Source organism: Phyllobates terribilis, unplaced genomic scaffold (genome assembly GCF_046119375.1).
Source record: "Phyllobates terribilis strain yellow unplaced genomic scaffold, ASM4611937v1 Scaffold_12__6_contigs__length_324123572, whole genome shotgun sequence".
Taxonomy (NCBI): Eukaryota; Metazoa; Chordata; class Amphibia; order Anura; family Dendrobatidae; genus Phyllobates; species Phyllobates terribilis.
Window position 1 is genome coordinate 54,540,730 of NW_027362772.1, and position 15,247 is coordinate 54,555,976.

General features: G+C 46.2%; 1 protein-coding gene across 1 annotated transcript in view; it reads left to right on the forward strand.

The window, feature by feature from the left end:
• The window catches only part of LOC141172040 (basal cell adhesion molecule-like), a 42,286-nt gene that overhangs the window by 2,681 nt on the left and 24,358 nt on the right, over positions 1-15,247 (forward strand). The window contains exon 2 of the mRNA XM_073655824.1: positions 2,089-2,213. Within this exon, the coding sequence (XP_073511925.1) occupies positions 2,089-2,213 (125 nt within the window). The remainder of the gene's footprint in view (positions 1-2,088; positions 2,214-15,247) is intronic.

Below are 15,247 nucleotides of genomic sequence, written 5' to 3' on the forward strand. Positions count from 1 at the left end.
TCCAATAGCTTTCCCTATTTATTTAGCGACTCTACCTATCCTGTGATGTGTCCTCAATATGATCTATGATTCATTTTAGAAATTTTGGATCCCTCTGGTGCACATTCAAGAAATGTTCCAAAATGCTATGCAATAAAAATCCATTGTGGATGTTCTGCCTGTGTTTGTATTCTAGTGATCATGACCCTCGCTCCAGGTGCTCTTCTGGAGAACATCCACTTCTGTGGACCCTCTTGAGGTTCAGACCCCAATGCTAGTGGTGATGCCCAATCTGTAGGACTGTGTATCGGGTATGAACCTTACACAGGAGGTGGCTGGATTGAAAAGTTTGGATGCTACGTCAAGTGCAGAACTGGACATATCTGATCCTCATAGGTGACGCTATCAGCAGCCCCACACCTGAGGTCCAGACCGTGAAAGTGTACTCTAGTTGGTAAGAGAAACGTAGGGATAGAACCAGGATGTGAGTCCTTCTAGTGTTCATGACTCTTGGACATGGTGCTCTACTGGAGAAGATCCACTTCCATGGACCCTCTTGAGGTTCAGACCTTATGCTAGAGCTCGTGCCCAGTCTGTAGGACTGTGTATCGGGCATGAACCTTACATAGGAGTTGGCTGGATTGGCCAGTTTGGACGCTACCTCGAGTGCAGATCTGGACATATCCGATGCTCTTGGGTGGCGCCATCAGCAGCCTCACCCCTGAGGTCCAGACCGTGAAAGTGTAATCTAGTTGGTAAGCCAAACAGAGGGACAGAACGAGAAGATGAGTCCTTCTAGTGTTCACGACTCTTGGTCCTGGTACTCTACCGGAGAAGATCCACTTCTGTGGACCCTCTTGAGATTTAGACCCTATGCTAGAGGTGGTGCCCCACCTGTGGGACTGTGTGAAAATCCAGATAGTCTCTCTTCACTGTTCCATATGGGGTACAAGGGTTGGGTCTGAACTGCACGAGAGTTAGATGGCATCAGGAGTCCAAAGTCCTCTTCTGGTCAGGGAGGTCCTACCTGGCATCGAACTATGTGGGGTCCAGATTTTAGAAGAGTACCCAAGAATGTTTCCATCGGCTATTGTGATTGGTGGATCCTGTTCTCTCAGCTGCTTATAACTTGACCTCTGATGATAATGAGATTGCTGAAAATTTTTATAAAACAGCCCTAGTGTCCAGTGTGAAAAATCACAAGATTATTAATTTATTAATATTCAACCTTCTTTAAGACCTTGTGGTGTAATGTGAGAGCCGAGGACATCATCCGCCCGGGATGAGACGTCCCTTTCAGGCCGGTGCCATTTATTTGAAGTCTTCTTCTCATCGTATATTTCCTTTGCGGCCCTCGAGCTAATCCTCCACCTACAAAGAGCCGACATCAGACTAGTTCTGTTCTCTTTAATTCCACCTCATCACTTGATCTACAGAAGGTGCGAGAGACCCCCGCCGGGCCGCGGCCCCCTCCGGGGGCGATAACATTAGCAGGCATGTAAGTCACCGTGACCATGAGAAGATCCCACTGTGACTGATATTGTGTGCAGAGCGTACGGCGACTAAAGCCGCCACCGCCGCCGCTTTCATCAGCGCTGACAGGTGGCGCGCCAGTCAGGAGTCATTAGTGCTGGGATGAAAAAAGGTCGTATCCTATAGATCTGCCATATATAAAAGCGCAGTCTGGACAAAGGACGGCTCCGCTGATCCTACTGCAGTCCACTCCCGTCCTCTGTACGCAGCTCCGCCGAATACACAGACATATATAACTGCAGAACCGACAACCCCTTGTACCTGTTCCTCTGCTACGATGAGATTGGGGGCCTGACCGACCCCCTTGACAATAAACAGCAGTGTAAATCTATATGCTGTGAGCACCCCCCAGTGGTGGAGGCAGGAAGCCATAATTGTGTTATATAGCTCGGTGACAGAAAAATGGGTCTCGGACCCCCAATATCGACATCTTAAGTTACTAATCCACATAGAATTTTGGACTTAAAAGTGAAACGGGGAAAATTGTAAAATCTTCTACTTGTAAAACTGTGAATGTCGGCCTTGTGTCTGATCATGTTGCATCGATGTTAACGGAGGCGTCTTTGTGTCTTTCAGCCCATGCCAGGCTGACCATCTCCGGGCCGAGGGACCCCGTACTGGAGGGCGATGATGTGACCCTGGAGTGTCTCTCAGACGACGACTCTGACATGGGGAACTACACATTTGAAAGATACACATCAGTAAGTACATCAGTGTCTCAGGGCTCAGTATCTGTGGGGATATGCACATCTATGAGCACCGTGTTTTATGACAAAAATTGAATCAAGGGGGAAACTTACATACATTATTAATTTATTATACTCCAGAGCTGCACTCACTTTTCTGCTGGTGCAGTCACTGTGTACATACATTACATTACTGATCCTGTACTGATCCTGAGTTACATCCTGTATTATACTCCAGAGCTGCACTCACTATTCTGCTGGTGCAGTCACTGTGTACATACATTACATTACTGATCCTGAGTTACATCCTGTATTATACTCCAGAGCTGCACTCACTATTCTGGTGCAGTCACTGTGTACATACATTACATTACTGATCCTGAGTTACCTCATGTATTATACTCCAGAGCTGCACTCACTATTCTGCTGGTGCAGTCACTGTGTACATACATTACATTACTGATCCTGTACTGATCCTGAGTTACATCCTGTATTATACTCCAGAGCTGCACTCACTATTCTGGAGGTGCAGTCACTGTGTACATACATTACATTACTGATCCTGTACTGATCCTGAGTTACATCCTGTATTATACTCCAGAGCTGCACTCACTATTCTGCTGGTGCAGTCACTGTGTATATACATTACATTACTGATCCTGAGTTACATCCTGTATTATACTCCAGAGCTGCACTCCCTATTCTGCTGCTGCAGTCATTGTGTACATACATTACATTACTGATCCTGAGTTACATCCTGTATTATACTCCAGAGCTGCACTCACTATTCTGCTGGTGCAGTCACTGTGTATATACATTACTGATCCTGAGTTACATCCTGTATTATACCCCAGAGCTGCATTCACTATTCTGCTGGTGCAGTCACTGTGTACATACATTACATTACTGATCCTGTACTGATCCTGAGTTACCTCCTGTATTACACTCCAGAGCTGCACTCACTATTCTGCTGGTGCAGTCACTGTGTACATACATTACATTACTGATCCTGAGTTACATCCTGTATTATACTCCAGAGCTGCACTCACTATTCTGCTGGTGCAGTCACTGTGTATATACATTATATTACTGATCCTGAGTTACATCCTGTATTATACTCCAGAGCTGCACTCACTATTCTGGTGGTGCAGTCACTGTGTACATACATTACATTACTGATCCTGAGTTACATCCTGTATTATACTCCAGAGCTGCACTCACTATTCTGCTGGTGCAGTCACTGTGTACATACATTACTGATCCTGAGTTACATCCTGTATTATCAGGAGTCTGATTATCTTGTGTTTCTGTCCAGACAGAGCTAGACTGATAATGGAGGAGGCAGGTTTTTGCGAGCAGCACAGAGTATTTCAGGAAATGAATATGCCGGCCCTGTTGTCTGGCCCTAACCTTGCACACATGTATTATTACTGCGGGGTGTGTGTTGTGTGGTGCTGCGTTACTTTATGTTCTCGGCTCTCAGACGCCGTCACGTGTTTTGTGTTTGCACAGTATCTCTGAGCTGCGTCAGGCTGCAGGCTCCGCTCCGGAGGATGGGGGTAGTATTACACAACACACCTGCTGCTGCATGGTACATCGTCATTATAGCTGTGTAGTATCCTGGGGGCGGCATAGTTGTGGTAATGCACTTTACGCTCAGAAATAATTCCGCCATACCTATTACATATAACTGTGGTCTATTAATACGACTCCCCGACATTATGTGCACGTGTTGTACCGCACCATAGGGGACGCGCGGCACGCTGCTAAACACGAGATTACACCGTGGCGTTGCTGCAGTCATATTACATCGCATAATCCGGCATTTGTTTTGCGCACAGTCTGGCGATATAATGTGTCGTTTCTCCAAGTGAAGACAGGAGAAAGAACTGATAAGTTATAACAGCAGATTTTAAGTTTGAGACCCTCCTGATAATTTCCCACTCTTTACAACTTCTTAAGTGGATAGGACCAGTCCCCTATAGGTGATCGACCAGATTGAGATCTGGGAAATTCAGAGGCCAGTCATCTCCTTGATCTTTGTCATGTTCCTCCATTCCTGACCGACCGATATCTGCTGAATGAAGCTCTGTCGTTAGTGGTCCCTCTGTACAGACCCGTTTCACCCTTTCATGGCACTTTTAGGTAGGTGTCACATTCATGTCAGGACCTGAGGTTTCCAGTAGAACATCGCCCCATCACCCTGCTTCCACTTGCTTCTTCTTATAGTGCCATCTTTTCCCAGGGTAAGTGTGTCGCAAGCACCAGGCCGGCCTCATGATGGAAGCCTGATTCATCAGTCCTTGTCCATTGTAGGTGCTTTCCGCAATTGGGAGGGGTCAGCATGGGTCCCCTGACTGGTCTCCAGCTGCACTGCCCCATATACCACAAGCTGCAATGCTCTGTGTGTCCTGACACCTTTCTATCATAGCTGTGATTCTCTGTGTGTCCTGACACCTTTCTATCATAGCTGCGATGCTCTTGTGTTCTTGCCCCTTTCTATCATAGCTGTGATTCTCTGTGTGTCCTATCACCTTTCTATCATAGCTGCGATTCTATGTGTGTCCTGACACCTTTCTATCATAGCTGCTATGCTTGTGCCTTGAGTACCCCACAGGACGGGCCGTGTGCCTGGAGCACTCCACGGGACTTGGAGATGTTCTGACCCACTTGTTTAGACATCACAGTTTGGCCCTTGGAGTCTCTCCGCCCCTTCCTCTTTCCCCTCTCCCTTCCTCCCTCTTTCCCCTCTCCCTTCCTCCCTCTTTCCCCTCTCCCTTCCTCCCTCTTTCCCCTCTCCCTTCCTCCCTCTTTCCCCTCTCCCTTCCTCCCTCTTTCCCCTCTCCCTTCCTCCCTCTTTCCCCTCTCCCTTCCTCCCTCTTTCCCCTCTCCCTTCCTCCCTCTTTCCCCTCTCCCTTCCTCCCTCTTTCCCCTCTCCCTTCCTCCCTCTTTCCCCTCTCCCTTCCTCCCTCTTTCCCCTCTCCCTTCCTCCCTCTTTCCCCTCTCCCTTCCTCCCTCTTTCCCCTCTCCCTTCCTCCCTCTTTCCCCTCTCCCTTCCTCCCTCTTTCCCCTCTCCCTTCCTCCCTCTTTCCCCTCTCCCTTCCTCCCTCTTTCCCCTCTCCCTTCCTCCCTCTTTCCCCTCTCCCTTCCTCCCTCTTTCCCCTCTCCCTTCCTCCCTCTTTCCCCTCTCCCTTCCTCCCTCTTTCCCCTCTCCCTTCCTCCCTCTTTCCCCTTTCCCCTCTCCCTTCCTCCCTCTTTCCCCTTTCCCCTCTCCCTTCCTCCCTCTTTCCCCTTTCCCCTCTCCCTTCCTCCCTCTTTCCCCTTTCCCCTCTCCCTTCCTCCCTCTTTCCCCTTTCCCCTCTCCCTTCCTCCCTCTTTCCCCTTTCCCCTCTCCCTTCCTCCCTCTTTCCCCTCTCCCCTCTCCCTTCCTCCCTCTTTCCCCTTTCCCCTCTCCCTTCCTCCCTCTTTCCCCTCTCCCCTCTCCCTTCCTCCCTCTTTCCCCTCTCCCTTCCTCCTCCTCACATTTCCTGCTTCCAGCCCATCAGTGTGTTCTGGCTGATCGGAGGACGCAGTAACATGTAGGGGGATCTATCGCTCCTGTACTCTGTGACCTTGTCTAGCAGTAATCCACTGATCTCCCCCTATACTTCCCCCTCCGAGGACACAGTTGCGGCGATGTCGCTTCCTCCCGTCCTTTCTTGTCTTCCCAAATCTGCCATCTTAAAAAAATAAAATAAACTATTTTATTAGAAATGTTTGTTTTCCACTATACAAAGAGAGAACAGAAAGTTAGACTTGTAAAATGAAAAGTAAATACAATTACGGCGGAGTGCGGGTCTCGCTCGGCGGCTCCGTCTTCTTTCCGCTCTGATTGGGCTGCAGGACGCCGGCGCTTGTTTGTTTATGCCGCGCTTCATGTGATGGATGCTGTAAAAGCTGCTTACTGGGGAAATGTGAGCACTTAGGAGAGCGGCGTGCACGACGTGCGGGGAGGCTTCCTCTTCTGAAGGGAGCGGATGACACTGGTGACGTAGGAGGGGTGTGGACCCTGCAAATTCTCCCTCCGTGTAAATTGATTTTCCCCGAAAAGATGGTCGATGTTCATCTTGTCCTAATAGCGGCTGAAGAGCCTGTGGCTCAGGAGATCTGGCACAGGAAGCGCTCGGTCTTCATTGGAGCAGGGAGAGCCCGGAAATAAACTCCCAGTATGGAGGTCTACGTAGGGGAACATTATGTCTGCCCACAAATACTGACCCGCAACGGTACTGAAGTGCCCCCATGATCAGCATTAGGGTTCCCTCCCTACCATAGTCAGTGGGCTCTTCTGGGCCATTGTCCGCTATCGTTGGTGTCAGGGTACCCCATCGTAATCATCATTGTGCCCTTCCCACTATTGTTTTATCACTCTGTCCTCCCCACTGTCATGAGCCTTAGAGGGGCTTTTCCATCCATACTTGCTGTCAGGTCGGCCTTCCCCACTATAGTCTGTGTCCTGCCATAGTTGGCATCAAGATACCCTTAGTCTTTGTCAGGGCGCACCCTTCCTCTCCACTATAGTTGGTGTCAGGAGGCGGACTTCCTCTCAGCTATAGTTGGTGTCAGGGGGCCCTTCCTCTCCTCTGTAGTTGGTGTCAGGGGGCGCCCTTCCTCTCCTCTGTAGTTGGTGTCAGGAGGCGGACTTCCTCTCCGCTGTAGTTGGTGTCAGGGGGCCCTTCCTCTCCTCTGTAGTTGGTGTCAGGGGGCGCCCTTCCTCTCCTCTGTAGTTGGTGTCGGGGGGGGGGGGGCCCTTCCTCTCCGCTGTATCCCTTCCTATATAGTTGGTGTCAGGGTGTGCTCTTCCTCTCCGCCATAGTTGGTGCTAGGGTGTACCCTTCCTCTCCGCTATAGTTGGTGTCGGGGGGCGCCCTTCCTCTCCGCTATAGTTGGTGTCGGGGGGCGCCCTTCATCTCCGCTATAGTTGGTGTCGGGGGCGCCCTTCTTCTCCTCTATAGTTGGTATCGGCGCACCCTTCCTCTGTGCTGTAGTTGGTGTCAGGGGGCGCCCTTCCACTCCTATAGTTGGTGTCAGGGGGCGCCCTTCCTATATAGTTGGTGTCAGGGGGCTCCCTTCCTCCGCTGTAGTTGGTGTCAGGGGGCGCCCTTCCTCTCCGCTGTAGTTGGTGTCAGGGGGCGCCCTTCCTCTCCGCTGTAGTTGGTGTCAGGGGGCGCCCTTCCTCTCCGCTGTAGTTGGTGTCAGGGGGCTCCCTTCCTCTCCGCTGTAGTTGGTATCGGCGCACCCTTCCTCTCCGCTATAGTTGGTGTCGGGGGCGCCCTTCTTCTCTATAGTTGGTATCGGCGCACCCTTCCTCTCCGCTGTAGTTGGTGTCAGGGGGCGCCATTCCTTCTTTCCGCCATAGTCGGTGAAAGGTGGTGCCATTACTCACTCCTCCTGCTTTACCACACCCTGTAGTTCCGTAGCTGTCTATACCTGACTGCCCTATATATAAGTGCAGCCCATGAGTCTCGATCCCTCCTGATTTCCTCCTCTGTGGACTCCAGCTGCAGAGCGCGTTGTCAGGCGTGGCACGTGGCGCCTTTCGCTATCATTTATTCCAAAACATCTCCTTATCTGGATGACATTTCACCCGGACAGGACGATGCCGCTGATACATTCGTGTTTATCACTTGCTCTTTCCTGCTGGCTCTCTGGATGATCACTGCAGCGTTATTACACCCTGTGATATATTATACCAGTCTGTGCCACAATGTGTGATGTCTGTGCCACCTGATAGTGTCAGCTCCCCGTCCTTATGTATATCCACATATTTGCTCTGTAGCTTAAAGCTCCTGGGAATGGATTAAAAATATGTATTGCAGAGCTGTATTCACAATTCTGCAACCCTCAAACTGAAATCTCCAAATTTCCCAATTGTTATTTAATAGACCTTTTCAAAAGTTTGCCAGGAGGCTCAAAAATAATCTATGGCAGTGATTTCACTAGTAAAATAGTGAGTGCAGCTCTGGAGTATAATACAGGATGTAACTCAGGATCAGTAATGTAATGTATGTATACAGTGACTGCACCAGCAGAATAGTGAGTGCAGCTCTGGAGTATAATACAGGATGTAACTCAGGATCAGTAATGTAATGTATGTATACAGTGACTGCACCAGCAGAATAGTGAGTGCAGCTCTGGAGTATAATACAGGATGTAACTCAGGATCAGTAATGTAATGTATGTATACAGTGACTGCACCAGCAGAATAGTGAGTACAGCTCTGGAGTATAATACAGAATGTAACTCAGGATCAGTACAGGATCAGTAATGTATGTACACAGTGACTGCACCAGCAGAATAGTGAGTGCAGCTCTGGAGTATAATACAGGATGTAACTCAGGATCAGTAATATAATGTATGTACACAGTGACTGCACCAGCAGAATAGTGAGTGCAGCACTGGAGTATAATACAGGATGTAACTCAGTATCAGTAATGTAATGTATGTACACAGTGACTGCACCAGCAGAATAGTGAGTGCAGCTCTGGAGTATAATACAGGATGTAACTCAGGATCAGTAATGTAATGTATGTACACAGTGACTTCACCAGCAGAATAGTGAGTGCAGCTCTGGAGTATAATACAGGATGTAACTCAGGATCAGTAATGTAATGTATGTACACAGTGACTGCATCAGCAGAATAGTGAGTGCAGCTCTGGAGTATAATACAGGATGTAACTCAGGATCAGTACAGGATCAGTAATGTAATGTATGTACATAGTGACTGCACCAGCAGAATAGTGAGTGCAGCTCTGGAGTATAATAGAGGATGTAACTCAGGATCAGTAATGTAATGTATGTACACAGTGACTGCACCAGCAGAATAGTGAGTGCAGCTCTGGGGTATAATACAGGATGTAACTCAGGATCAGTAATGTAATGTATGTACACAGTGACTGCACCAGCAGAATAGTGAGTGCAGCTCTGGAGTATAATACAGGATGTAACTCAGGATCAGTACAGGATCAGTAATATAATGTATGTACACAGTGACTGCACCAGCAGAATAGTGAGTGCAGCACTGGAGTATAATACAGGATGTAACTCAGTATCAGTAATGTAATGTATGTACACAGTGACTGCACCAGCAGAATAGTGAGTGCAGCTCTGGAGTATAATACAGGATGTAACTCAGGATCAGTAATGTAATGTATGTACACAGTGACTGCTCCAGCAGAATAGTGAGTGCAGCTCTGGAGTATAATACAGGATGTAACTCAGGATCAGTACAGGATCAGTAATGTAATGTATGTACACAGTGACTGCACCAGCAGAATAGTGAGTGCAGCTCTGAATCCTCTCTTTGATCCTCGTGATCTGCAGTGCTGGCCGTATTGGTCACATGTGCAAAAAGGGTGGCATAAAGTTTTGTAGGTACTGAAGGTTGTTTTGGTCACAGTTTATATCCTTAGGACTGTGTGCTCCTTGTTCCTGTGTTTGTACCGCAGCCTCTATCCCACAACGTCGTAACAGTAACTACAATTCAAACCGGTCTGGTGACATTTCTGTTATTTTCCATTATGGTGATCTTGCTCTGACTGCTTTTTCCTAACTCCTTCCTAGTTTCGTGTCTTTGGTAAGTTCTGTGCTCAGACTGTCCCATGGGATGTAAAAAAAAACAACCAGCAGAATAGTGAGTGCAGCTCTGGAGTATAATACAGGATGTAACTCAGGATCAGTAATATAATGTATGTACACAGTGACTGCACCAGCAGAATAGTGAGTGCAGCTCTGGAGTATAATACAGGATGTAACTCAGGATCAGTAATATAATGTATATACATAGTGACTGCACCAGCAGAATAGTGAGTGCAGCTCTGGAGTATAATACAGTATGTAACTCAGGATCAGTAATGTAATGTATGTACACAGTGACTGCACCAGCAGAATAGTGAGTGCAGCTCTGGAGTATAATACAGGATGTAACTCAGGATCAGTAATATAATGTATATACACAGTGACTGCACCAGCAGAATAGTGAGTGCAGCTCTGGAGTATAATACAGGATGTAACTCAGGATCAGTAATGTAATGTATGTACACAGTGACTGCACCAGCAGAATAGTGAGTGCAGCTCTGGAGTATAATACAGGATGTAACTCAGGATCAGTAATGTAATGTATGTACACAGTGACTGCACCAGCAGAATAGTGAGTGCAGCTCTGGAGTATAATACAGTATGTAACTCAGGATCAGTAATGTAATGTATGTACAATCATGGCCAAAAGTTTTGAGAATGACACCAAAATTATATTTTCACATGATCTGCTGGCCTCTGGTTTTTATCTGTGTTTGTCTGATGTTTATATCACATACAGAAATATAATTGCAATCATATTATGAGTACCAATAGGTTATATTGACAGTTAGAATGAGTTAATGCAGCAAGTCAATATTTGCAGTGTTGCCCTTTCTTCTTCAAGACCTCTGTAATTCTCCCTGGCATGCTCTCAATCAACTTTTGGACCAAATCCTGACTGATAGCAGTCCATTCTTGCATAATCAATGCTTGCATTTTGCCAGAATTTGTTGGTTTTTGTTTGTCCACCCGTCTCTTGAGGATTGACCACAAGTTCTCAATGGGATTAAGATCTGGGGAGTTTCCAGGCCATGGACCCAAAATCTCTATGTTTTGTTCCATGAGCCATTTAGTTATCACCTTTGCTTTATGGCAAGGTGCTCCATCATGCTGGAAAAGGCATTGTTGGGCGCCAAACTGCTCTTGGACGGTTGGGAGAAGTTGCTCTTGGAGGACATTCTGGTACCATTCTTTATTCATGGCTGTGTTTTTAGGCAAGACTGTGAGTGAGCCGATTCCCTTGGCTGAGGAGCAACCCCACACATGAATGGTTTCAGGATGCTTTACAGTTGGCATGAGACAAGACTGGTGGTAGCGCTCACCTCTTCTTCTCCGAATAAGCTGTTTTCCAGATGTCCCAAACAATCGAAAAGGGGATTCATCAGAGAAAATGACTTTGCCCCAGTCCTCAGCAGTCCACTCCCTGTACCTTTTGCAGAATATCAGTCGGTCCCTGATGTTTTTTCTGGAGAGAAGTGGCTTCTTTGCTGCCCTCCTTGAAACCAGCCCTTGCTCAAAGAGTCTCCGCCTCACAGTGCGTGCAGAAGCACTCACACCAGCCTGCTGCCATTCCTGAGCAAGCTCGGCACTGCTGGTAGTCCGATCCCGCAGCTGAAACAGTTTAAAGATACGGTCCTGGCGCTTGCTGGTCTTTCTTGGGCGCCCTGGAGCCTTTTTGACAACAATGGAAGCTCTCTCCTTGAAGTTCTTGATGATGTGATAGATTGTTGACTGAGGTGCAATCTTTGTAGCTGCGATACTCTTCCCTGTTAGGCCATTTTTGTGCAGTGCAATGATGGCTGCACGTGTTTCTTTAGAGATAACCATGGTTAACTGAAGAGAAACAATGATACCAAGAAACAGCCTCCTTTTAAAGTGTCCAGTGATGTCATTCTTACTTAATCATGACTGATTGATCACCAGCCCTGTCCTCATCAACACCCACACTTGTGTTAATGGATCAATCACTAAAACGATGTTAGCTGCTCCTTTTAAGGCAGGACTGCAATGATGTTGAAATGTGTTTTGGGGGTTAAAGTTCATTTTCTGGGCAAATATTGACTTTGCAAGTACAGTAATTGCTGTTAAGCTGATCACTTTTTGACATTCAGGAGTATATGCAAATTGCCATTATAAAAAATGAAGCAGTAAACTTTGGAAAAATTACTATTTGTCTCATTCTCAATACTTTTGGCCATGACTGTACACAGTGACTGCACCAGCAGAATAGTGAGTGCAGCTCTGGAGTATAATACAGGATGTAACTCAGGATCAGTAATGTAATGTATGTACACAGTGACTGCTCCAGCAGAATAGTGAGTGCAGCTCTGGAGTATAATACAGGATGTAACTCAGGATCAGTACAGGATCAGTAATGTAATGTATGTACACAGTGACTGCACCAGCAGAATAGTGAGTGCAGCTCTGAATCCTCTCTTTGATCCTCGTGATCTGCAGTGCTGGCCGTATTGGTCACATGTGCAAAAAGGGTGGCATAAAGTTTTGTAGGTACTGAAGGTTGTTTTGGTCACAGTTTATATCCTTAGGACTGTGTGCTCCTTGTTCCTGTGTTTGTACCGCAGCCTCTATCCCACAACGTCGTAACAGTAACTACAATTCAAACCGGTCTGGTGACATTTCTGTTATTTTCCATTATGGTGATCTTGCTCTGACTGCTTTTTCCTAACTCCTTCCTAGTTTCGTGTCTTTGGTAAGTTCTGTGCTCAGACTGTCCCATGGGATGTAAAAAAAAACAACCAGCAGAATAGTGAGTGCAGCTCTGGAGTATAATACAGGATGTAACTCAGGATCAGTAATATAATGTATGTACACAGTGACTGCACCAGCAGAATAGTGAGTGCAGCTCTGGAGTATAATACAGGATGTAACTCAGGATCAGTAATATAATGTATATACATAGTGACTGCACCAGCAGAATAGTGAGTGCAGCTCTGGAGTATAATACAGTATGTAACTCAGGATCAGTAATGTAATGTATGTACACAGTGACTGCACCAGCAGAATAGTGAGTGCAGCTCTGGAGTATAATACAGGATGTAACTCAGGATCAGTAATATAATGTATATACACAGTGACTGCACCAGCAGAATAGTGAGTGCAGCTCTGGAGTATAATACAGGATGTAACTCAGGATCAGTAATGTAATGTATGTACACAGTGACTGCACCAGCAGAATAGTGAGTGCAGCTCTGGAGTATAATACAGGATGTAACTCAGGATCAGTAATGTAATGTATGTACACAGTGACTGCACCAGCAGAATAGTGAGTGCAGCTCTGGAGTATAATACAGTATGTAACTCAGGATCAGTAATGTAATGTATGTACACAGTGACTGCACCAGCAGAATAGAGAGTGCAGCTCTGGAGTATAATACAGGATGTAACTCAGGATCAGTAATGTAATGTATGTACACAGTGACTGCACCAGCAGAATAGTGAGTGCAGCTCTGGAGTATAATACAGGATGTAACTCAGGATCAGTAATATAATGTATATACACAGTGACTGCACCAGCAGAATAGTGAGTGCAGCTCTGGAGTATAATACAGGATGTAACTCAGGATCAGTAATGTAATGTATGTACACAGTGACTGCTCCAGCAGAATAGTGAGTGCAGCTCTGGAGTATAATACAGGATGTAACTCAGGATCAGTACAGGATCAGTAATGTAATGTATGTACACAGTGACTGCACCAGCAGAATAGTGAGTGCAGCTCTGAATCCTCTCTTTGATCCTCGTGATCTGCAGTGCTGGCCGTATTGGTCACATGTGCAAAAAGGGTGGCATAAAGTTTTGTAGGTACTGAAGGTTGTTTTGGTCACAGTTTATATCCTTAGGACTGTGTGCTCCTTGTTCCTGTGTTTGTACCGCAGCCTCTATCCCACAACGTCGTAACAGTAACTACAATTCAAACCGGTCTGGTGACATTTCTGTTATTTTCCATTATGGTGATCTTGCTCTGACTGCTTTTTCCTAACTCCTTCCTAGTTTCGTGTCTTTGGTAAGTTCTGTGCTCAGACTGTCCCATGGGATGTAAAAAAAAACAACCAGCAGAATAGTGAGTGCAGCTCTGGAGTATAATACAGGATGTAACTCAGGATCAGTAATATAATGTATGTACACAGTGACTGCACCAGCAGAATAGTGAGTGCAGCTCTGGAGTATAATACAGGATGTAACTCAGGATCAGTAATATAATGTATATACATAGTGACTGCACCAGCAGAATAGTGAGTGCAGCTCTGGAGTATAATACAGTATGTAACTCAGGATCAGTAATGTAATGTATGTACACAGTGACTGCACCAGCAGAATAGTGAGTGCAGCTCTGGAGTATAATACAGGATGTAACTCAGGATCAGTAATATAATGTATATACACAGTGACTGCACCAGCAGAATAGTGAGTGCAGCTCTGGAGTATAATACAGGATGTAACTCAGGATCAGTAATGTAATGTATGTACACAGTGACTGCACCAGCAGAATAGTGAGTGCAGCTCTGGAGTATAATACAGGATGTAACTCAGGATCAGTAATGTAATGTATGTACACAGTGACTGCACCAGCAGAATAGTGAGTGCAGCTCTGGAGTATAATACAGTATGTAACTCAGGATCAGTAATGTAATGTATGTACAATCATGGCCAAAAGTTTTGAGAATGACACCAAAATTATATTTTCACATGATCTGCTGGCCTCTGGTTTTTATCTGTGTTTGTCTGATGTTTATATCACATACAGAAATATAATTGCAATCATATTATGAGTACCAATAGGTTATATTGACAGTTAGAATGAGTTAATGCAGCAAGTCAATATTTGCAGTGTTGCCCTTTCTTCTTCAAGACCTCTGTAATTCTCCCTGGCATGCTCTCAATCAACTTTTGGACCAAATCCTGACTGATAGCAGTCCATTCTTGCATAATCAATGCTTGCATTTTGCCAGAATTTGTTGGTTTTTGTTTGTCCACCCGTCTCTTGAGGATTGACCACAAGTTCTCAATGGGATTAAGATCTGGGGAGTTTCCAGGCCATGGACCCAAAATCTCTATGTTTTGTTCCATGAGCCATTTAGTTATCACCTTTGCTTTATGGCAAGGTGCTCCATCATGCTGGAAAAGGCATTGTTGGGCGCCAAACTGCTCTTGGACGGTTGGGAGAAGTTGCTCTTGGAGGACATTCTGGTACCATTCTTTATTCATGGCTGTGTTTTTAGGCAAGACTGTGAGTGAGCCGATTCCCTTGGCTGAGAAGCAACCCCACACATGAATGGTTTCAGGATGCTTTACAGTTGGCATGAGACAAGACTGGTGGTAGCGCTCACCTCTTCTTCTCCGAATAAGCTGTTTTCCAGATGTCCCAAACAATCGAAAAGGGGATTCATCAGAGAAAATGACTTTGCCCCAGTCCTC